Genomic DNA, 23,855 nt, shown 5'->3' on the forward strand with positions numbered 1-23,855 from the left:
GAGTTTAGGAACCATTGGAGCAAGGATGGCATCAATAAGCTGTTGCAGCCCCAATCTGACGGGAAAATCAAACCTGAAGAATTTAAATTGGCAGCTTAAATCAGCCTGTGTATGGCCACCTTAAGGTGGAATATACCCCTGCAGTACCACTGAAAAATTTTATAATAATACCTACATTTCCTTGCAGTGTTTTCTTCTGCCTGCCCATATGTACCAAAAAATGTCTGACATGTTGCAGTAAAGTAGACACCTACAGTTGTGTATATGATGAAATTTATGGCAGTTCATGGGTACCGTTTAAGTGCCCTTTTCACTATCACCTAAATACATTTTAAAATACTCTAATATACCTTCTTTGTAATTAGGATCAATATCCTATATATTCCACACATACAGTAGAGTAGCAGGCTGCTGGGCAGTGAGGTTGCCATGCTGGATGATTACCACACAGACAGTAGAGTAGCAGGCTGCTGAGCAGTGAGGTTGCCATACTGGATGATTACCACACAGACAGTAGAGAGTAGCAGGCTGCTGGGCAGTGAGGTTGCCATGCTGGATGATTACCACACAGACAGTAGAGTAGCAGGCTGCTGAGCAGTGAGGTTGCCATACTGGATGATTACCACACAGACAGTAGAGAGTAGCAGGCTGCTGAGCAGTGAGTTTGCCATGCTGGATGATTACCACACAGACAGTAGAGAGTAGCAGGCTGCTGAGCAGTGAGGTTGCCATGCTGGATGATTACCACACAGACAGTAGAGAGTAGCAGGCTGCTGGGCAGTGAGGTTGCCATATTGGATGATTACCCCACAGACAGTAGAGAGTAGCAGGCTGCTGAGCAGTAAGGTTGCCATACTGGATGATTACCACACAGACAGTAGAGTAGCAGGCTGCTGAGCAGTGAGGTTGCCATACTGGATGATTACCACACAGACAGTAGAGAGTAGCAGGCTGCTGAGCAGTGAGGTTGCCATGCTGGATGATTACCACACAGACAGTTGAGAGTAGCAGGCTGCTGAGCAGTGAGGTTGCCATACTGGATGATTACCACACAGACAGTAGAGAGTAGCAGGCTGCTGAGCAGTGAGGTTGCCATACTGGATGATTACCACACAGACAGTAGAGAGTAGCAGGCTGCTGAGCAGTGAGTTTGCCATGCTGGATGATTACCACACAGACAGTAGAGAGTAGCAGGCTGCTGAGCAGTGAGGTTGCCATGCTGGATGATTACCACACAGACAGTAGAGAGTAGCAGGCTGCTGGGCAGTGAGGTTGCCATATTGGATGATTACCCCACAGACAGTAGAGAGTAGCAGGCTGCTGAGCAGTAAGGTTGCCATACTGGATGATTACCACACAGACAGTAGAGTAGCAGGCTGCTGAGCAGTGAGGTTGCCATACTGGATGATTACCACACAGACAGTAGAGAGTAGCAGGCTGCTGAGCAGTGAGGTTGCCATGCTGGATGATTACCACACAGACAGTTGAGAGTAGCAGGCTGCTGAGCAGTGAGGTTGCCATACTGGATGATTACCACACAGACAGTAGAGAGTAGCAGGCTGCTGAGCAGTGAGGTTGCCATACTGGATGATTACCACACAGACAGTAGAGAGTAGCAGGCTGCTGAGCAGTGAGGTTGCCATGCTGGATGATTACCACACAGACAGTAGAGAGTAGCAGGCTGCTGAGCAGTGAGGTTGCCATGCTGGATGATTACCACACAGACAGTAGAGAGTAGCAGGCTGCTGAGCAGTGAGGTTGCCATACTGTATGATTACCAGACACACAGTAGAGAGTAGCAGGCTGCTGAGCAGTGAGGTTGCCATACTGGATGATTACCAGACACACAGTAGAGAGTAGCAGGCTGCTGAGCAGTGAGGTTGCCATACTGGATGATTACCAAACAGACAGTAGAGAGTAGCAGGCTGCCGAGCAGTGAGGTTGCCATACTGGATGATTACCACACAGACAGTAGCCAGTAGCAGGCTGCTGAGCAGTGAGGTTGCCATACAGGATGATAACCACACAGACAGTAGAGAGTAGCAGGCTGCTGGGCAGTGAGGTTGCCATACTGGATGATTACCACACAGACAGTAGAGTAGCAGGCTGCTGAGCAGTGAGGTTGCCATACTGGATGATTACCACACACACAGTAGAGAGTAGCAGGCTGCTGGGCAGTGAGGTTGCCATACTGTATGATTACCACACAGACAGTAGAGAGTAGCAGGCTGCTGAGCAGTGAGGTTGCCATGCTGGATGATTACCACACAGACAGTAGCCAGTAGCAGGCTGCTGAGCAGTGAGGTTGCCATACTGGATGATTACCACACAGACAGTAGAGTAGCAGGCTGCTGAGCAGTGAGGTTGCCATACTGGATGATTACCACACAGACAGTTGAGAGTAGCAGGCTGCTGGGCAGTGAGGTTGCCATACTGGATGATTACCACACAGACAGTAGAGTAGCAGGCTGCTGAGCAGTGAGGTTGCCATACTGGATGATTACCACACACACAGTAGAGAGTAGCAGGCTGCTGGGCAGTGAGGTTGCCATACTGTATGATTACCACACAGACAGTAGAGAGTAGCAGGCTGCTGGGCAGTGAGGTTGCCATACTGTATGATTACCACACAGACAGTAGAGAGTAGCAGGCTGCTGGGCAGTGAGGTTGCCATACTGAATGATTACCACACAGACAGTAGAGAGTAGCAGGCTGCTGAGCAGTGAGGTTGCCATGCTGGATGATTACCACACACACAGTAGAGAGTAGCAGGCTGCTGAGCAGTGAGGTTGCCATGCTGGATGATTACCAGAGAATGTAGCCACTAGCTGCTATGGCCCCGCCCCTATCCCACAGCCGAGCCACTGACTAAAGCAGCCAGAGCCGGGAGAGCTTCATTAGCTGCTTTTCCACTGCAGCAGCGAGCGATTCATTCACAACCGGCATCTAATTCAGATTCCTTCCACTCCGACTGCCTGCGCTGCCACCCTTTTGCCTTAAACAGCCCCCATAGTGCCGAATACAGAGAACTTTGCAGGGTGAATGGGCAAATGCGGACCCTGCTTTCTTTTCTGACAGACCAAGGAGGCATCTGGTAGCCGGGTCTGGGCGACTGAAGGACTGGCACAGGTGTAAATGGTGCCGCGTCTCGGCTGGTGTAGAAGGGAGGTGTCTGGGAGCAGCTGCCCTTGTTCTGCTCCTTTTAACGCTGGGGTCTCTTTAATCGCTGCCAGACAGAAGGAAGCTGCCGGCAAACTGAGCGATCCATCCCCACATTGTATTGGGAGAATCGGGATCGGGGAAGCGATCTGAGCTGAGAGAGAAGCATTTCCCTGGCACAGAGCGGTAAGTCAGTAGGCTTGGTCGCTGGCATCGTTCATATACCCCCTATTGAATACCAATCAATCTCATATTGGAATTATGTAGAATGATGATATCTGTAATATAGGGCTCTGCACAGTCACACTGCTTCTCTGGGCTGCCCTAATCATACAGCAATGGAACCATAGTACCGAAAAAAATAATTAAACCCCCTGGGAATCCGGTGTTCCATTAAGAGAATGGGTGCTGGATTTATTGCCCTCCTAGATTTCTGGGGAAAACAGTATTTACCTCATATATGGCTGCATTTGAGACATATATGCCTAAAATGAATAAAATATACACTATATAAATGTAAATGTAAAATGAATAAAATATACACTATAGGTATCTATCATCTCAAGCTCCTATAGGTTGTAAAGGGTTAAGTCTGTGGTACTCAGGAGTCAGACCTGCACTTTAACTGTGATGGTTCTTTGTGACCTGGGGCAAGTCACTTAATCTCTGTATGTCTCAGCCCACCCCCCTCCTTAAAAATAGATAAATACATCAGATTGTAACCTATTAGTGACTGGGATCTACTGAACAGTTCTGCATTAACTTAAATATGGCATCTAAACTGTGTATAAATGAAGGGTAATAAATAATAATACATGGGATTTAAGGCACCTATAGGTCTGCCAGACAAGGGTTAAGACAAGGGTGGGCTAGGGGTCTGTGCCTGCATGACCCTGAAGATGTGGCTGATATGTTAAAGCATTCATGTATTGCATATGTGCCCCCTGTTTGAGTAGAGAGTCAGGACAGAAATAGCACGTTGTTGGCAGAATGTCAGCTAATCTGTGCTACTGGCCAGTTCACTTATGAGCACAATTATATTTTGTCATCAGTGAAATCTAATTACTAGGATTTTGAATGAAACCAATAGCTGAACAGGATTTAATGAAATATAACATAAAAAAAAAGATAGAGTGGTGCAAGGTCAGAAGAGTGAAGGACAGCAGGTCTTTGATTCGTGAGTAATGCATGTAATGCCACTGTTGCCCAACCTTATGTTGCTGTTAAAGTACAACTCCCAGCACTGTCCAACAGCCCGACATGGAAATTGTAGTTAAGACCATAGGTTAGACTCTTGCCATGGGCCCCACCACTAAAGGCAGCGCTGATGGAGATGTCCTTATTATCCATGCACTTAGTACTTTATTCTAACCATATGGACAGAGGCCAAGCATGTCATGTTTGAGATGCTAGCAGAGGAATGTGTACAGATATGCATGCTCCTCATTCCAGCCCAGCGACTCGTCTGTTTCTCTAATAACTACATGGGTGTCTGATTGCAGCTCAGCATAAAAGCCTTTGTTTAATGAATGTGGGTGTGTGTTGCTCTATTATATTTCCACTGAACAAACAATATTTCTCCTGCTTGTGTGAAAATTAATTACACATCTTTAATTGCTGTGGAAGACATTCATTAATAACGTGCATAGCGAATCAACCCTGTGGATGCTTACATTATGGTTTTATAGTGCAGAATTAATGCGCTTAATTATTTCTTCATTGTAGGCACAGAGATATAGGTGTGCCCTGATTGCGGTGATATGAATATTATTCACCAGTTCAACCCAATACAGGGAGGACAGTGGCTGCTATTTCAGAAATGTCTCCTAGCAGGGCAATTTGCCTGTGCCTGCCCATTATTAGAATACTTTGTGTTTTATGGACTGAGAATTAGGGACGAGTCATTAGTGAGACATGTTGATTATATTATGTGTAACCACCTTAGGGTGAAAGACATGGATTTGTGACTACTGTTTCCTACGGGGGACAACTGGATTCTCCTAAAGTATTGCACAGCTGCTCAGTTATCATCAGAAAACATAGCTGTCTATGGAGGTAATATGGATGTCCTACTTCAGCAGAAATGTCAGAATGTATCAACCCCCCATATTAGACAACTGACGCAACATTTTTTGTGCTACAAAATGCCACCCCTTCCAGTGCCCCCCTAACTAATACCTAAGAGCCAAAAGCAATTTCATTGCTGCTCTGCAGGCCTCAAGGGAGGGTGGGGGATGAGTGGGACTTGCGAACAGTCACTTTTTGCAGTTTTCTGCTATACTAACCTGATTGGCCAGTTACTTGATGATCAGTTAGCCAATTAGGTTGTTGACTGACATGGATTTTGCAGCTGCATGATTTTAACCCTTACAGCTTGGGCAGGTCTGAAAGCATGACTGGCACACTAATTGCATAATACTTGGCAGAACTGCTTCAGCCAATTCCAGATGTGTATAGAAGGAACCAATAGGCAACAAGTCCATATATATATATATATATATATATATGCCAATCCATGGAAAAGTAGTGACATCAAAATGCTCACATATCTCCTTGTGTGCCCTTAGACTTAGAAGGAAGTGTATGGAGAGATGGTAGGAAGTGAGTATATATTTTATTGCACGTAGCAGGATATGTCTGTGTGCATGCTCAGGATTCTGCAGGAAGAATAGGAATTCTTACAGCTGTGTGTGTATTGGTACATTGTGGGGCCTTGGTGATGTATTAGTGTAATTCATTTTTGTAATGTATATGAATTTTTGGTGACTGACCATTTTTTTACTCTAATAAAAACAAATTTCTAGGCTACAGAATAAGGCCTCAATTAGTCAACCATCAGATAGAAAAAAAGTTGCTGGGCTGTCAGAGGCTCAAGTGCTCACACTCAATTCCCTCCTGCCAACATGTCACAGTACAAGTGGCACTTCCAAGCTGTGTGGTTGGATATCAGTTGAACAAACCGGTAGTTGTATATTGTATATGTGACTAGTTCTTAATTCTACTGAAATTATTGCCAAGGGAGGTTACTACAATGCCACTGGGTGGAGAAAGCCACCACCTCGGGCAAACAGAGCAAAAACACTGCAACAGCCAGACAACTTTCTGCTCTCTCATACTTATTGGTAGGTTTCAGTGTTCTATAAAGGCTCAGCCAGACAAATATATCAGTGTAGAATACAGAATTATGTGTCTTGCTTTATCCCTTTTGGAAAAGGGCCAAACATGTGTGCCGTTAAAACAGTCTGGCAGCAGCTAGCAAGTATACAGTAACCTAGGATGCAAGGGAAATAAATGCATTCAGATTATACTAAGAGATAGAAAGAAATACTATTTGCCGTCGGTTTTGTGTTATATGCTATAAAAGGGCCTTTGAATACCCGCTTAAGGGTATGTGCCACTGAGTACATGTTCCCAAATCACTTGGGGGCTTTTTTACATGTTATGTTGACATATGGTGATGCCACTTTTCCAAAGCCCCACAGTTTTTGTCTTGGTTCTGTGCCAACATAGCTGCTTTACAGCATAGAACAAACCACATATCAAATATGTAACGTCTTATTCAGCAAATATACTGCCATTCAAACCAGAACCCAAAGTCATGGTGCAGTTGAAACAAATCCTTCTGGTTTGCCCAATATTTACAGTTCTACCCAAGGCTGGACCTTTGTAGTGTAAATCAGACCTGTGTTTGTTGTTAAGTCTTTAGGGAGCCTTTAACTGTTGCTGCTCCTCAGGTATTATGCCATTTATTGTAGTCAGTCTAATCCTGATCCTATAAATCAAATGAAGAATATATGTCTACGTTGCTTTTTAGCTGTATATATGATAAGTAGGGGTTACAAACCTTTTTTCCTTGCTAAATTTTTATTTTTCTGCTCTATTAATGAAATTGGCATCAAACATAATTTGTAGTGGTAAAATACTGGACAGGTGGTCACCCTAATTCTGGAGTGCACTGGCTAGCCTGTAAGCCTATAGGAATAAAAAGAACAGAATGTTTTATTTATGTATGTACTGTGTACTTTGTATGTACCCTGTCCCTATCAATGGGAAAATAACACAGGCATATTAAGACATGGCCTTTGATGTGTCTGTATTGCTGTATCAAGCTTACAAGACATCATTATATTTATGGACAGCCAACTATGAAATCATTTTTTAACAAACATTTTGTTTAATGCAGATACAACAGGATTTCCTAAAGGATGTTGTTTAAATAAAACAGCATCCTGAAGGAATGCTGAGAAGGGAAGGCAAAGCTGACGCACCTAACCAGGCTATTGTCACTGCTCTTACTTATACATCCTTCCTGATGTAAAATGCGCCGTGCAGTGCTCATGTTTTCTATGTGTTTCCATGTATTGTGAAATTGGAAAGTGGTGTTGAATGTTACATATGAAACATTTTGGACCAAAGGATGTCACTGATGGCAAATTGTAGTGCATTAGGGAACAAGAGTATAAATTCCCCTTTTGGTGTCCCCTTGCGGTGTTTCCTACATTTCTAAAATACACTGTTGGAATGCGGAATGCTGAAAGCCACATATAAATACAAAGTGGACAGGCCTTTGACTCAGGAATATTTGTGTTTGATATGGCCAGCAACCCTTATGTTTGTCACCCCTGCACTTGAGTGTCACTTTAAGGTCATGAATTCGAGAAATCTTTCCTTCATCACAGGTGGCAGATTGGCCATCATGGTTTGATGGATATGCAGGGCTGCAGAATAGGTTGCTGTAATGTACACTAATGATACCAATAATAATATTCACTTATGACCAAATAAAGATCTAGGCTAGTGTTGCCTTCAGTTAACCAATAAAGGACATGCACAGCTCTTCTGCAGGTGCATTTCTATACTGATTTTTTTTCAAAAGAGAAAAAAATAACAAATATTCTCTTTGATTATTTTTTTCTCGCTGATTGGGCATGCAGGCAACAGTTGTTTACCAGCTAAAATTCCCTATCCCAAAAATTCTGGAGTACCAAGTTGTTTGTACTTTTAGTTCTGCTCAAGAGAAGAAAAACAAGACACCTTCTCATTGGATTAAATAATGAATACATTTACAGGTATGGGACCTGTTATTCAGAATGCTCATAATTCAGATCCTTAAGTCTACTAAATAATCATTTAAACAGTAATTAACCCACTAGGATTGTTTTGGCTTCAATAAGGATTACCTATAGTTTAGCTGGGATTAAGTACAAGCTACTGTCTATTTATAGCATAGAAAATGAAATCATTTTCAAAAATGTACTTCTCCGTGATTTGGAACTTTCTGGATAATGGGTTTCTGGATTACAGCTCCCATAGCTGTATTGTATTTTATGATTAAGTGCAAAAAGGAAATAATTTATTAAAAATGTAAATTATTTGATTATAATAAAGTCTTTAGGGGATAGCTTTCCTCTTTTTCTTCTACATAAGGGGTTTCTGGATAACAAATCCCATACCTGTACTGAGATTTTAGCTAAGGATAAGAAGATATAGATTGGGCGTGCAGGCAGGAGAAATAATGAAAGAAAGAATAATGTAATTTCATGTATCTCAAAAATGTGAAGTAACAAGTTTATAATTAGCCTTCATCTGGCAATTGATAACATTCTTATTAGTCATATGCTATACTTGCAAAGCACCTCACCTAATTCTTCTGTGACAATTGCATTCCCAGTTAGTTTTATTAATTTTTTTTTTTTTTTTTTTAAATGGCTGTAAGTGTGTAAATACTGTTTTTTAAAGGAGGAAGGTAATTTCACAATTTCATCCCCACTCATAAATAATTGGTTGTTAAATGTAGAGATGGGGACTTCACTTCTGCTATCATATACAGTATGTTATCCAAGGCACGCTGTCATTAAGAAGAGAGGCAGGAAGAGAACATTCAAGGGTATTAATGAAAGATAATCTTACTGCATTCCATGCCATACAAAGAGCATATTCTTTTTTTTTTATTTGAACCCAACTCTAAGCTTTCTAGAGACTTTCTATTCCGATTATTATACAATTAACACTCTAGAGAAAAAGAACAATAAAGGCACTCTGTGCTGTAAAAAAATGATACCTTTTCACTAGGTTAAATAATGATGATTAAGCTGGAACTATGGAGATGTCAGTCTGACCATAAAGTATAGCAGATGGCATTAATGACTGCAAATGATCTCTCTTCCAACAAGTCAGGCTTAACATGTTGCTTATAACTTTATGGTAGGCCCACACCTGGCATTTGTTAGCATTTCAAACCCAAAGAGTGAAGGAACAAGGTAAATCATTCCATGTAGTGATACTATATATGGAGATTTTACTGGTTGTGCTGCAGATCAAACACACTATAACATGTCCTGGCTGCATATTGCCTATTTTCTGTTTTTTGGGGGGTTTTTGTTATAGGTTTGCTCATAAATGACATTTGGACCACATTTTGTAGTATTTTACAAACTACATTATATATCAAAAGAATTGCATTCCTGCAGAATATTGTGGCTGTTTTTCAGCTCCATGGGAACAGCTAAGCTAAACTGCTGGGAGAATGCTGTGATTGGTTGCACTGCAATAAATGTAGCATCAGTGGTTGCCTGTGTCACATTTAGCAAATTTAAATAAAATATCTGATTACTTTTTATGATGAGGGCAGTGATGCCTTTAAGAGCGGCTTGGATGATTTTGCGAACAAGCATAATATCCAAGGCTATTGTGATACAAAATCTGTAATAAAGAAATTAATAATAAAAAAAATAGTATAGATAGGTGTATATATAGTTTATATATGTGAATGTACAAATAGGTCACTTGGGTTCCTTTAGGGAGGTTGAACTTGTAGGACTTTTCAACCCAATTTAAATACATAACTATGAATGAACAGGGTCAAACATTTTATTTATATTACTTGACAGCCTTACCCTAGGCACAAGGAGATAAAAGATAAACAGTCAAAGGGATAAACCCCAGGCCACCATGACTCAGAGTCTAGCAACTTAACCAGTGAGCCAACCTTTCCCTACTCTTGACAGAGATAAAATTTAAAATTTAGCTCTAGTTGAATGACCTACAAGAATAACATTTTTATAATATGATACTCTGCAGATGTCAATATCTTCCTATCCCTAGAGTGGGAGTTTGGTTTTTAAATATGTACTAGTACTTCAAGCTTGACCCAATTAGAAAATGTGATCCATCATGCTACCAGTGTGTTCTAATTTGGGGGCAGGTGTCATTTTTATTATAATGTCTGTTTCCATGTTCTGTAATGACATGAATGGCAAAACGCTTGCCAAACAAGCCGATCTGTTGGCCATAGTCAATGATCTGATCATATAGTTGGGCCTATAAAGGGCCATTGTAAGAGGGCTGTATTAATGTGAGAATGTAATCCTCATCTGAAAGCATCTTCAAACCTGCCCAATAGATTTATTTTGTCAGATATTTTTGGACATCAGGAAAGGCTCATACACGGGCGCATAAGCTAGTGAATAATCCACAGCTTAAATCTGTTATGTATGGTGACTTTTAGGGGTAATTTTAAAAAGTAGCAAAGTAAACTTTAAAAAGTAGCAAAGTTTGTTCCAGGTCTAGTAACCCATAGTAACCAATAAAATGTGTATTTCTAAAAAAAAAAAACAAATACGCCAAAATGTCAACTGAAGAAAGAGTAGGAGTATACAGGTTATGAAATATTCAGGAAGAGGGAAGCTATGATAAAAGATGGCTGATAGCAGAGTAGTTAGTTAAAGCACACTTCACTGGGGCCCGATAATCTCTGGCACAAAGGTACTGCTTCATTTAGGGTTGGATTCCATTTTTTTGCTTTTTTCCACCACTTCTGGCTTTGCCCTAGGAATGCTGAGTGGCTTCTTCTTAGATGAGGTTTAGATACTTGTTATCTAAATACTACAGGATTTCCTGCTGCTCTTCATGTTCCACATATGCTTGCTATTTCCCATACTATGTATGTAAGTTAATACTTTGTTTGTTTGTTACCCTACAATGATACATGGCAATCTTAACTAGTCTCGCCACTTCTGTCTGGTGTAAATGACATATCTGTTGACATATCTAATGCCTAAAACTGATATTACAACTAAAATATATGTCTCTCTATTCAGCATCTGCATAATAAAATATCTTAATATAGAAACAACAAATATATATGTAATATTACCCATATATACAGCTCAGCCACTGATCACTTTCATTTGTCCATGTCATAATAACGTGTAAGATTTAAAGATGGGAATAAGATGGGACAATTGTTGCGTGTCCCTATTTTGCAACTTGCAGAGTTAGTGTATCATGTATCACATTGCATTGATCTGGCCTTTTGCCTCTGGGCGGAATGATCATATAGCGTGAGAAGGTGGAAATAGGAACACACAAGGATTTGTGGACAAGTGTGGCTGCTCATAGGGATGCACGCACATCAAGAAGTGAGATTCAATGTGGCCTGATGTGAAGAAACAGAGATCCAACATTTCAGGCAACTAACCCTCCCTCTGTCAATGGTGCTTTGTGGTAACTGAAGCCAGGTATAAAGAGTCCCTTTCCATTTAGACACTGCCGCATCTATCCATTTAGTGGTGGATAGGATTGATTGTGATTGCTTGGATATGGGCATCTGTTTAGTACAATTGTGTAGGGGTATTTTACATGAAAGGTGTGTGGTTGCTTAAAAAAGAACTAAAACCTAAAAATGAATATGGCTGGAAAATTTGTATATTATATTATGAACCTAGTATACCAGCAGAGAGTATCAGCAGTAATAACACTAATGATATAGCCCTTCATATTTGTTCACAGCAGCTTGCCATCTTTGATCTTGTTAGGCCAGCGTCAGTGTTAGTGTCAGTGACTCTGCACAAGCTCAGTATGCTCTGGGCAGCTGTTGAGAAGTTAAGCTAATGGATCTTTGGAAATCAGAAAATCATTAATAAGGCTGGCTTGTCATAGATTTAGTATACTGTAAGTCATCACTAAACAGCTTCCCTAAACATCAGCAAATAGTAATGCTGTGAAAAATAAGATGGGGACCTATTGGGGGCATCTTCTGAGGCACAAATGCTCACTGCTTAAGGTCTTTGGTCCCCTGGGTAAAAAAGAAGACCAAAACTAAATATGCAGCACTTCTTTCTTTAGATGTAGTGTAGACTAAAGCAACAACCCTGAACCCAAACCACTGGCTGGTAAGCATCCTATTACTCACAATTTTAGTGATGGCCATACAGCAGGAATTTATGTTTAAAAACCTAGCAGCTTAGGAACTATTTATTCTGGAAAATACGAGTGAAGGGTACAGCCAATCCAAAACTGCTGAGGTACACCTTAGCGACACAATATGTACACTACACTAAAAAACATTGATATGAAAACCCCCTTTTTTACTCGGTTATTATTTGTCTTGGGTTTACTTTTTACGTTTTCAGAAAGCATTTTTTCACTTTATCATCTTTAGAATGTAAATTTAGCCCATGCCTGAAAAGGAATGAGAATGCAAGCAACGAATACAAAATGTTATCTTTTTTAGAACATGCACACTAGATTTGCTTTTATCTCTAGAAATACTGATTCATTGCTCCAGACCTTTCCTTGGCCAGACATTGTGCAATAGGTGTTCATACATCTGGGCTTTGGCAGGCAGCATTTTGCTTGCAATCTATCGGAGTAGGTGGGGTGTGCATTTAAAGTAATACTTTAGGTAAATGTACCATTTAAGAAAAACAGTTGTGCTAAAGTTTTGTTTTGAGCATTTTTTCCACAATTTAATCTGGACATACACAGACAGACCTGCTTGTTTGGGCAAGGTCAACAGTTGAGCAGATCTTTGCCTGATTTGGCCAATGTTGATATCATATAGGGACACATGGATATCTGTGGGCAGAGGCCAGCTATTGATATTGGTTGGCAGACTGATTGACAGACACCATAAACATGCCTATTAAAGTGGCCTATATGTTGCCAAGTCTGGAGGGGCAGAGTAGGCAGCTTTTGTGTGTATAGCCAGCTTTAAAGACATTCCATAAAACATGTGCCATTACCCCAATACAGCGTATTCTCGCTTGCTATTAGTAAGTGGCTTGGGCAGCCTGACTGGGTTTCAGCTAATTGATAAAAGCTGGGATATGAGTTAAAGGATACACAAGGACAATACACAGGATTTAACTTACAGGCTAAAGTCGACTTTATATTGACTTGCATTTACCTTTTTTTGTTTAGAGATTTAATACTAAATTAATTGCTGGGACTCACACCAAATATCATAGTTTCCAGAAGCAGGCATGCTAAATAATGACCCCCTCCAAACTGGGCCTTTAGAGCTGCCTATGCAAATGACTATGCTCCCCATCTGTGCCCCTCCATCTCTTCATCTGAACCAAACAGATGCCAGCAAATGTATTCGAATTGCGCTTACAGTAGAACATTGGTGATTGATAAGAGCCTTATGCTCACATTAACCCCCTCCCCCTTAGTAATTTCTAATGCAACTGTTAGATGTGCGCACTTTAGCTTTCTCCATTTGTAACCAATTGACTGACTTTTTGGGGTGCGGAAAAAAAACATTACATTAGTGGGAACCAAATCACTGTATGTATGTTTGCTTTAAACACTAACCCCCCATATGTAATAAAAGAAACTAAGTTTGCCCAGGTGCAGTAACCCATAGCAACCAATAAGATATTAGCTTTTAAACAGCTGCATGCTGATTGGTTTCTTTGGGTAACTGCTCCTGGGCAAACTTTGCCCAGGAGCAGGACATAACCCCAGGAGTTAAAGGTATTTGATTTGGTATCAGAGGCCTATTACTTTCTAGTGATAAAACCATTGGAGCAGATTACACTATCTCTTCTAATCACAATGGGTGTTTTCCTGTCACACCTCTCTTGTAAATACCTTCAATCCTATTAGGTTTGCAGGTTTGTATGCCATTTCTGTGCCCTCCAGGAGGATGAAATAGAATCCAGCAAGTGTAGTGCTTTCTGGTGAACAAATAAGTGATGAGTTTGATCACTGAGCAGTAATCCCTTCCACTTAAATTCATTATGGGATTTATTCACTAAAGTGTGTTGCAGAGAGGATACAAATTTTAGGCACATTCCTCCAAAGGTTTAGCACTTATTTTTAATTTATCAACCCCTCTGTATGCAATAGAAGGAGAGAGTATACTGTACATACCTCCATTAGCATCTCCCCACTCTTACTCACTCTTACTCATAAATTACAGCATGAATGGTACAAGCTTAACAGGGTTTATATACACATGACTAAGTGAGCTGAGCTGATAAAACAAGCCAGGCCTGTGTGGTGGGTCATGGCACTGCACCCGAGTGCTGCAAATTCCATTGTTGATCAACACATTTAATAGTATGTTATTTTAATCTATTTAGAGAGAACATTTTTTGCAAGAATTTGTTTCTTCTAAGCCATTGACCTCCCTATCACCTATCCTGTGTGTGCAACATGGTGGCTCAGTGGTTACCACTTCTACCTTGAAGTGCTGGGACACAGCCCATAAGGAGTTTGTAGGGGTCATTTACTCCAAGCAAAAAAGCAAACTGAGTGTATCGAGGGTCTGTAGTGAGCACAGGGAAGCTCTCTCCTCACTGTCTGCCATAGAGCCATACAGGACTCCTTTGCAGTCTATCCTGCCAATTCTCCCTTACCTGCAGGTCTGAATTGCACACACAAGTTAGGGTGAGGGTGGGGGGACACCTCCATTAATTTCTCCTCCCACCCCATATGAGTACTGTTCTGCTGAATGCAGGCAGCACTGTATTCATGGAACACATACACTGTTCATTACTCTTTATTGTGAAGCGCAGAGACCTGTGGTAATTCAGGCTAGTGCAGGGCAGGGTTGCATTTTGTTGCGATCCTTGCACTTTGCACCCTGGCCCGAACTTAGTAAATGACCCCTAGTATGTTTTCAATGCAGCAAGGGTTTGCTCTCATTTATATATTGTAAGCTCTTTTGGACAGGGCCCTTTTTATCTCTTCCATTGGTTATGAGTTGTATTTTTATATGTAATCTGCATACTCAGCATTTATAGCCATTTATTGTACTGTCTGTGGAATACATTGTTGTTTCTTCAATACACATTATTAATTGTAAGAATAATACTCCAAAACCATACAGGCAGGTTAATTGGCTTTTGGTGTAATTGACACTTGAGTGTGGAAATGTATTCATTGCTTAGCACAGAGCACAGCAGCCGAGGGGGAGCAGGTGCTTAGGAAATGAACACTAAGGGACGTGCACTTGCACCACTTAGACCCCTAATAAGTGTGGGGGCATGGTGCACCAAAACATAATTTATTGGTGGCTTACTGCAACACTTTTGCTGATCTTATTTAAATATACCTTAAAGGACAAGGAAAGAGTATGAAAGAGTTAATGTTGTTGATGTCAATCTAAAGCCATAGCAATGCCATCTGCCCTTGCCATTCCACTCTGTATAAACCCTGTTTTCAGTACAGTCCCTGCAATTTCTGCAAAGCCGCTAACTTCGGTAACCAAAATTCCCACGATGCATCTCGTTTTTGTCAAGACCAAGACCGTCAGTAATGCGCAGAATGGTGAGGGATCTCGCGACGCATGCACATTACATAACTTCAGGAGCGCGCCTACTGCTTCAGGAGAATGACAGCAGCTAGTAAAGTCGGCAAGTCATTATTACTGGGTCCAGCCTTGAGCCAATCGATGCGTCTATTACTGCAGCTCCCGCCTCGTACAATCTAGCACGTAAGATTCACATATATGCTCGGGTCTAGGGGAAGGCACAAATTGACATGCACATTTTGTTGGTGGGCACCATGTCAGTGAACTCATTCACATGAAGATAGCAGCCATGACTAAGGGAGACAGATGATATGTTTAAAACTGCGCTACTCGAGACAAAAGCTGTATTTTTTTAAAAAAAGGTAAACAATCAGGTACAAAGGACCTCTTTCATATAGTAATAAATTGATTAGCAGCCTTACCTTGTTATTTAAAGGGGTTGTTCACCTCTAAATTAACTATTAGTATGCTGTAAAGATTGCTATTTTGGGACAATTTCCAATTGGTCTTCATTTTTTATTCAGCAGCACTGTAGTTATCTGGTTGCTATGGTCTAAATTATTTTAGCAACCAGGCATTTGTTTGAATGAAAGACTGGAATATACATAGGAGATGGCCTTTAGAAAGAAAAGTTATACAGAGTAACCTCCATTTAAAAGCTGAGAGCAAGGCAAATAATTCAAAAATTTAGAGTCGGCCATTCTATAACATACTAAAAGTTAATTTAAAGGTGAGCCACCCCTTTTATAAAGAAAAATGATAATGAGTTCAAAGCTCATAATAATGAGTTCATAAGGATCATGGCAAGATGAATCAGGGAAAAGGCACCTTCTTTAAACCCGGCGTGTCGTTTGTGCAGCCAAACACATCCTGGGGGAAGGAAGCTATTTGGCGGTACTTTTAATTATGTCATGCAAAGGGGAAAGGATGGCAAATAGGGGCACTGGTCATTTCCTGCCTTCTGCAAAGTCTTTAGAAGTGTCATGTCCGTTCCCTATTATTCACATGCAGAGGAGGTCTGTGAGGTGGCAGTTGTCACCCTGTAAATACATGCGAGGTAACATTTCTTTGTGCTCCTTTTGGAGCAGTGAAAAGCAAACAGACCCTCAGCATTCGCTTTGTATGGCCAGGGCTTAAAAACAGAAGGGACAGTTTAGGAGCTTTTCTGCCACAAATTGAAAGCTAGCCCCTGACATTCGCTCTAAAGGATATCAAAAGTGGACAGGCATGACCCAATTCAATATATGCAAAGTATTTTATATTTAAAATATAAAGCCGGGCAGTTAAATAGAAATTACATCCTCACCTACAGAAGATTAATGCTGCAATGAAATATTTGTTTTAATTACCCAATGCTGGTTAAGTGATTCAGACAATAAAATGCTTTTAATAACTGCAGTTGGCAAATGCACCATAGCTTATAGCAGTTACGGGAAGAAATATGTAGCGGTATCTGGCAAGCACGCATCATTGTATCACTGCAAGGAAGTGACTCATGAACAGATTTCTTCTTCACAGTCAATGGCAGTGACAATGAATGGGTTCCTCATTGTTCTATTCTAGAAAGTGAAATCTCATTATTATATGGGGACAATAATCGGGTTCATTCTGTGACTCCATATAGTGAAAGATATCTTAATTTACAATCACTTTGTGGGTTAGTGATACAAGATTCCCCAGCATTTGGTATGTTGTATATGGGCAGAGTAATTGTATCAACATGGAATGAAAGACAACATATTTTTTTCACAAATCTCATCTAGTCACCAGATGGCTCATTTTAAATCAAAACATGGCAGGATTGCCCCTAGATATAAGGGGATACAGAAGGCACTCTTGCCTCAGTTGAAGCTGGGAAGTGATTGGATGAGAACCTGTCCTGTTAGATATACTAATACTTTTTTGTACCACCTTGCTTTCTGCTCCATGTTGACCAGGAACTGGAAGGAGGTAGAAGCTGTAATTCTAAAACGACCACCCAATTGGTTGTGTTAAAATAGATTTTAGCACAGTGATCCTAATTCCAGGCAAACCCCGTGTTTTTTTAAAACTTTATTTAAAGAATCTGTGTGTTCTTGTAAGTGATGCAAAGTTTTGGACTTTCACTAAGGCTCTTCTGCAGTCAGTGTCACATGATGATATTGCTTTCTCCAGTATCCTGTAAATGTATGTTTGGTGAATTGTCCTTAAAAAAAAACATTAAAATGCCTCATTATGAAATGGAGAGGGATTAATAAGGGTAAGAGAAATATCTCATTTTATGGAACGAATAATTCATTCTGAGCATGCATAGAGATATTCATTAGCTTGATTTCTGTTTTCTACATATGCTTTCTGCCTGCAGAAACTGCCAAGGGAAAAAACAATCCTCAGTCCTCAAGTTCTATTAGTGATAAATGAGGGTTTTTAAAGGGATATATCACATTTCCAAAGGTTTTGTTTTCATGGATATCCTTAATGCCAAAACCTAGACCTACATATAGACCTACAGTATGTAAGCTTCATATCAAAGCAGTTCTGGCTGGCTCCTGTGATGTATCTTCAGGATTGATGAAAAAGGTCTGGTTTGAAAACAAAAAGGTAGCAGAAAGAAAATCTCTGGTTTCAATTTAAATCTCTTGTCTTTATTAAAACAATTAAGAAATACATTTTTCTCTTAATACTGACTTCAGGGTCCAAGGAAATGCATCTTCTCACATCCCCGAGCATCTGATTCTCATTGTTCAAACCCATGCAGGTCTTCCATTAAAGTGAAGGAAGATTCAGATGTCAGCTCATAGTTAAATTGTCTGTTAATATTCGGCTGGAATTGTTTTTCAAATACTTTTTTAAGGCTTTCTTGGTACTCAAACATGGAACTATGTGATGTAAACACTAAAGGGACAGTTAGCACTAATACACTGATAGATTGTGTTTCCTAACAGGGGCTATGATTTACAACATCCTTGTAATCCATTAGGAACTATTGGCTTTGGCTTCGGTGAGACTTGTTCTTTGACATGGTGAAATTCTTTCTTTTTGAAAATGCTTTCTATTGTTAGAAACTAGCCAGACATCTGATATTTAATTGTTGCCAGAAGTATCCATAGCAGAGAGTGTGTTTCTGTAACCCTTCCTTCTGTTTAGTTTGCTTCATACAGAGGCTCAATGGATGAGCAGGATGGTGGCACTTTGGATAGGCATTTACAGCTGGGGAATTAAAGTGGGCATAGACCAGTGTGTGGGGACTGGATGTTCTCTGTCTCTGGGGGCTTTATCCCACAGTCTAAACACAATACAGTATGGAAAGGTTGGCTTTGATTGAAATAGCCTTAAGGGCAGATAAATTAAAAATGTGAGATTAGAGCTGTTTATCTTACTTTCACCCATTGATACATGCACTTTTAAAAATCCCATAGGATTAGAGTGGGTGCTTTTTTGTGGTGAGCTCTAATTTCACATTTTGATAAATCTGCCTTCAAGTGTATTGTGCGCCTAGGGAATGGAAATTAGAATGTAAGTTTCAATGGGACAGGGACTGATATGATCATAAAACAAGCTTTGTAATATTATAGTAAATTAACATTTAATGTATCTCACTTATTCTTTAAAGCATATTTCATGTGCATATACCATTGCAAATACTGTGGAAGTGAATAAGGGATGCAGCAAATCCAGGTGATACAGGGAATCCAGGATTCGCCCAAATAAGAGCGTTTTTTGCAGGATTTGGATTTGGACAAATCTTAAGCTGAACCACCTCCCAACCCTTAGGGGCAGATTTACTAATCCACGAACGGGACAAAAGCGTCCGAACACGTTTTTTTTCGTAATTATCGGTATTTTTGCGACTTTTTCGCCGCTGTCATGACTTTTTCGTATGTCCCGCGATTTTATCGTATATTTTCCACAACTTTTTAGTTGCCATCGTGAAAAAATCAGATTGGTTTTTTCCGCCGTTTACAATTGCTCAATACGAAAAAATCACGTAGACGACGAAAAAGTCGAGCAAAATACGATAAAGTCGTGATGGCGATGAAAAAATCGCACAAAATACGAAAAAAACGCGACGGTGACGAAAAAATTTTCGTTTCCAATCCGATTTTTTCCCATTTGTGGATTAGTAAATGTGCCCCTTAGTCTTGACATCAAAGCTTTAGACAACTGAATGCAACAATCTTTTGTTAATAATTGATGCAATTTTTTACTTTTCTCAAATCTGAGCTTGCAAATTGGGGTTTAGATTTGGTTTGTTATCCTGCTGAATCTATGAAGAATTTGGTATTCACCTGGATACCAGATGCTCTACAATACTGGCTAGGAAAGGGTTAAATTATGATTTATTATGGAGTAGCTGAGTCTGTGCTTTAGTTGCGGGACTTAATGTCATTTCTGAGATTTCTGGATAAATGTTTTCTAATTAATAAATCCCATGCCTGTGCTATGATTTACTCTATCATATTAATGAATACTTTAATCTAGACCACCAGATAAATGTCTCCTTGTTGATAACAGTATAAATACTTTCAGTGTAAAAGGAAAATAAATGAAAACTGAGACCTGACTTATTTTTGTTGTTGTAATGTATTTTCCTTGTAATACACCGCCTGTGCAATTTTCCTTGTTGATATTAACAGTGCCCAGCTCTTATTAATATCTGTGAAGCATTAAGGAGACCAAAAAAAAATAATGTCTTAGACATTGCCAATAAAAATGTGCTCAGTGAGTTGTAAATAAGGGGCACAGGCATAAAAATATAGGAAAGTCACAGAAAGGCCACAGTGGCCTTGTGAATCTGGTCACTTTTATGCTGTTTAATGGAGGGAAACCACATCACAAAGCGAATCTGTAGACTGGAACTGTCAGCACCATAACTGATTGTTGTGTGAAAACAAGAATGAATGAGCCATGAAAAAACTGGTTAATGATAACTTGCTTTCTTTCCTCTCCAGGTTTGCGGAAAGAAGCGAAACTTTATGGATGTGCTGCCTGCAGACGAAGTACGAGCTTGCACTTGCCACTAAGTGAGTTTCAGCCAACGTGTTGGGAGAAGTTTTTCTGCGTGACTTTAAGAGCAAACCAGAGGCTGGGATAGTAAAGTGAATGATGTAATCTAACAGAGATATAAAGCTGATTTTATTCAACATCTACACGTTTAATACCTTTCAAGATGCCAGCGAAGACACCCATTTATCTTAAAACTGCCAACAGCAAAAAGGGGAAAAAATTCAAACTAAGGGATATATTGTCCCCTGACCTGATCAGCCCACCTTTAGGGGATTTCCGTCACACAATACACATTGGGAAAGATGGGCAACATGATGTGTTTGGTGACATTTCTTTCCTTCAAGGAAATTTTGAGTTGTTGCCTGGCAACCAAGGGAAACCCAGAAACGGACATTATCATGGACACGGTGAATTTCTGAGGGCAAACAGCACGTGTGAGTCTGTGTTTTCTGAGACATCCTCGCCTGTACTTAAAAATGCAATTTCTCTCCCTACAATTGGAGGATCGCAGGCCTTGGTTCTGCCTTTATTATCCACAGTGACTTTCAACTCTAAAAGGGATTCCTTTAGCCCTTCAAGGTTACCCCGGCTGAGCTGTGAGCCTGTGCTAGAGGAAAAACTACTTGAGCAGAGCCAACCATATGAAAATGGACACCAGTTTGATCATGAGTGGAAAGTAAGCAATTCAGCTTCGTGTTCTACAAATGGAAGGTCAAGCCATTCTTCCAGCCTCTCAGAACCATATAATGACTGGCAAGCTAGTGACTTGTTTGAAGATAGCCATATTGCATGTGAAATAGAGAGCCCAGACATGAAGCCAGAAGAGCCTCTTTCTGACCTGGCAAGTTCACTCCTCACCCTCCAACTTGACCTTGGCCCATCTTTGTTGGATGAGGTGCTTCATGTAATGGACAAAGGCAAGGCTTAGACAATCAGGCCTTCCACACCTTACAGACATGGTACATATATAAAGTCTGTTACCCATAGATTTGAATAATTCAAATATTTTATTGTTTACATATCTGCACCGCCGTATTTCTTTCATCATCAGTATATATACTAAAGATTTCCTTTTCAATCTTGGTATTTGTGAGACACTTTAGATACTTGTCTACTCTTTCATAGTTTTTTTTTATGTACGGAAAGAATGAACTCTGAAGAAGAAATGTATAGTAATATATTCCTTTGTTTGCAAGAAGGGAAGAGAATGTAGACAGATAAATATATAGACCCATGGTCCTCTCACTGTTGTTGAATTACAGCACTAAGTATCATTACTTATACATTACGTGTGCCATATCATCAGCTTCTGCTGCATGCATCAGAAAGTCTTTGGATGGACCAGGAATCACCATGCTGCCATGTTACAGCTCACAGAGTTTGCCTGGAGCCCCATAGACTTTATGTCCTGGTCCCAGTATATATATTTTAGCCATTAAAGTTCTGCTACGCAGCACATAACTAAATTATTTTCATTTAAATATCCTTTATGTGCCTTTGTATTTTTACAACAAAGCTTGTATTTTATAGATATCCCATCACCATTTTTTTATCGCTTTCACATTTTTCATCGCAGGTTCAATGTATATTTTTGTGACAGTTTGAGAAAATATGTATTATACTTTTTTTCTTATCTATGTCCTACAGATGTATGAGGCAATATATGTTTCATATGTAAGCAAAGCACTGGTTTCTCATATTGTTAAATAAAATAATTGATGCTAAAGCATCTGCTTCAACAGGTTTGTTTTCCTACTAGTATTTATGGGTTTGTGCAAGAAGAAGAGGAATGAAACAATCTTTCTTGCATTCAGGAAGTACAAGTGTGGATTATATAGAATATTTGGGAGCTGGAGTTTTCTTAATGTGGAACACTAGGCCACTAGAAACATAGGAATACTATACCTCTAGAATCAATACTTAAATAATAGTTTACATCAAATATTGCCTTTTTACATCTTTTCCCTTGAGCCACCATTTAGTGATGGGCTGTGTGCTCCCTCTGAGACCACCTGACAGGAAATAATGCAGCTGTAACTGCATTTTGGGAGCAAAAGACATAACTTTGCCCATTAATTGGCTGATGTAAAATGGCAATTTTCTATTTAGAATAACTCAATTGCAAGTATATTTTTATGAAAATGTTTTATTTAGCTGAAGCAGGCTTTAACATATGAGCTGTTATGTTTATAGAGACCTACATTGTTCAGGGGTATAGTATGTGCGTTGGCCTCCCGCCATTCGTCCTTCATCATTCAGGCACATAGTTTAGGGAGTGCTTTGTGTCCACCAGAGCTACGCACTGCACCTTGAACTGGATTTTTTTTATGAAGCATGAGGTGCTGAGTGCAACCAGAGAGTACTCTTTAAAAAGGGACTTGCTTTTGGGCCCCTTAGTGCTTCTGCACATGCATCAGTGGTTTTATTAAATGATCCCTAGCTCTCAAGAAAATCATCATCATCATCATTTTTATAGCCCTAGCACTAAGTTTCTGTATAATAAAACCCATCCACTTGTAGATATTATCCTGCCACTTCAGAATGAAGGCATTTACTGTTTATTGTTTGCTTGAAGTATGGCTCTAATATATTTGGGAAATGTAAGAATAAGTACATAAATAAATGTATTTGAACAGTTAAAGATAAAACCCTCAATGTTGTTTTATATCTATCTATGACTCTTGCCATATTTTCACACACTTTGTTACAATAATTTTAGCTACAAAAGTCCTGTGGTTGCACCTCATATGGGCAGCCACAAATCACTTACTCCCATATTACATTAGACTGCATTGTATACCAAAAAAATTACTTCTGCCTTTATATTCTTTGAGCTTAAGTTGCTGTAGCATATTTACCAGATTTTTTTATTTTCCAATATTTTATGCCATTTTTTTTTCTGGTTCCGTGAAAATAAAATTGGTTTATATTGATATATATATATATAGCTTTGTAACTATTAAAACGCTTTTTGCCATTCTTCAAACTCTATAAGCACAGTTGCTAAAACACTGACACTTTAATATCTATGACATAAGAAGTATTGTTCATTAGGCAAACTGGAGATGCATGTACAGCCTATTTACTCAAGAGAAAAACACAAACTTTGAACATTTTCACTTACTTTCCTGGGAAGAAATGTATTGTTTTTGCAAGAGGTTTCTCT

General features: G+C 39.8%; 1 protein-coding gene across 1 annotated transcript; it reads left to right on the forward strand.

Annotated features, from left to right (window-relative positions):
• The first annotated feature begins 2,921 nt into the window (after nt 1–2,921).
• Nucleotides 2,922–22,418, forward strand: cdc42ep3 (CDC42 effector protein 3). Its single transcript, NM_001045727.1, has 2 exons — nt 2,922–3,345; nt 20,635–22,418. The coding sequence occupies exon 2, from the start codon at nt 20,853–20,855 to the stop codon at nt 21,615–21,617; it is 765 nt and encodes a 254-aa protein (NP_001039192.1). The 5' UTR covers nt 2,922–3,345; nt 20,635–20,852; the 3' UTR covers nt 21,618–22,418.
• Nucleotides 22,419–23,855: the final 1,437 nt, after the last annotated feature.

Source organism: Xenopus tropicalis, chromosome 5, assembly GCF_000004195.4.
Source record: "Xenopus tropicalis strain Nigerian chromosome 5, UCB_Xtro_10.0, whole genome shotgun sequence".
Taxonomy (NCBI): Eukaryota; Metazoa; Chordata; class Amphibia; order Anura; family Pipidae; genus Xenopus; species Xenopus tropicalis.

What these genes read in the sequence shown, in the direction of transcription:
- cdc42ep3 (NM_001045727.1), top strand. Translation starts at nt 20,853, where the DNA reads ATGCCAGCGAAGACACCCATTTATCTTAAAACTGCCAACAGCAAAAAG.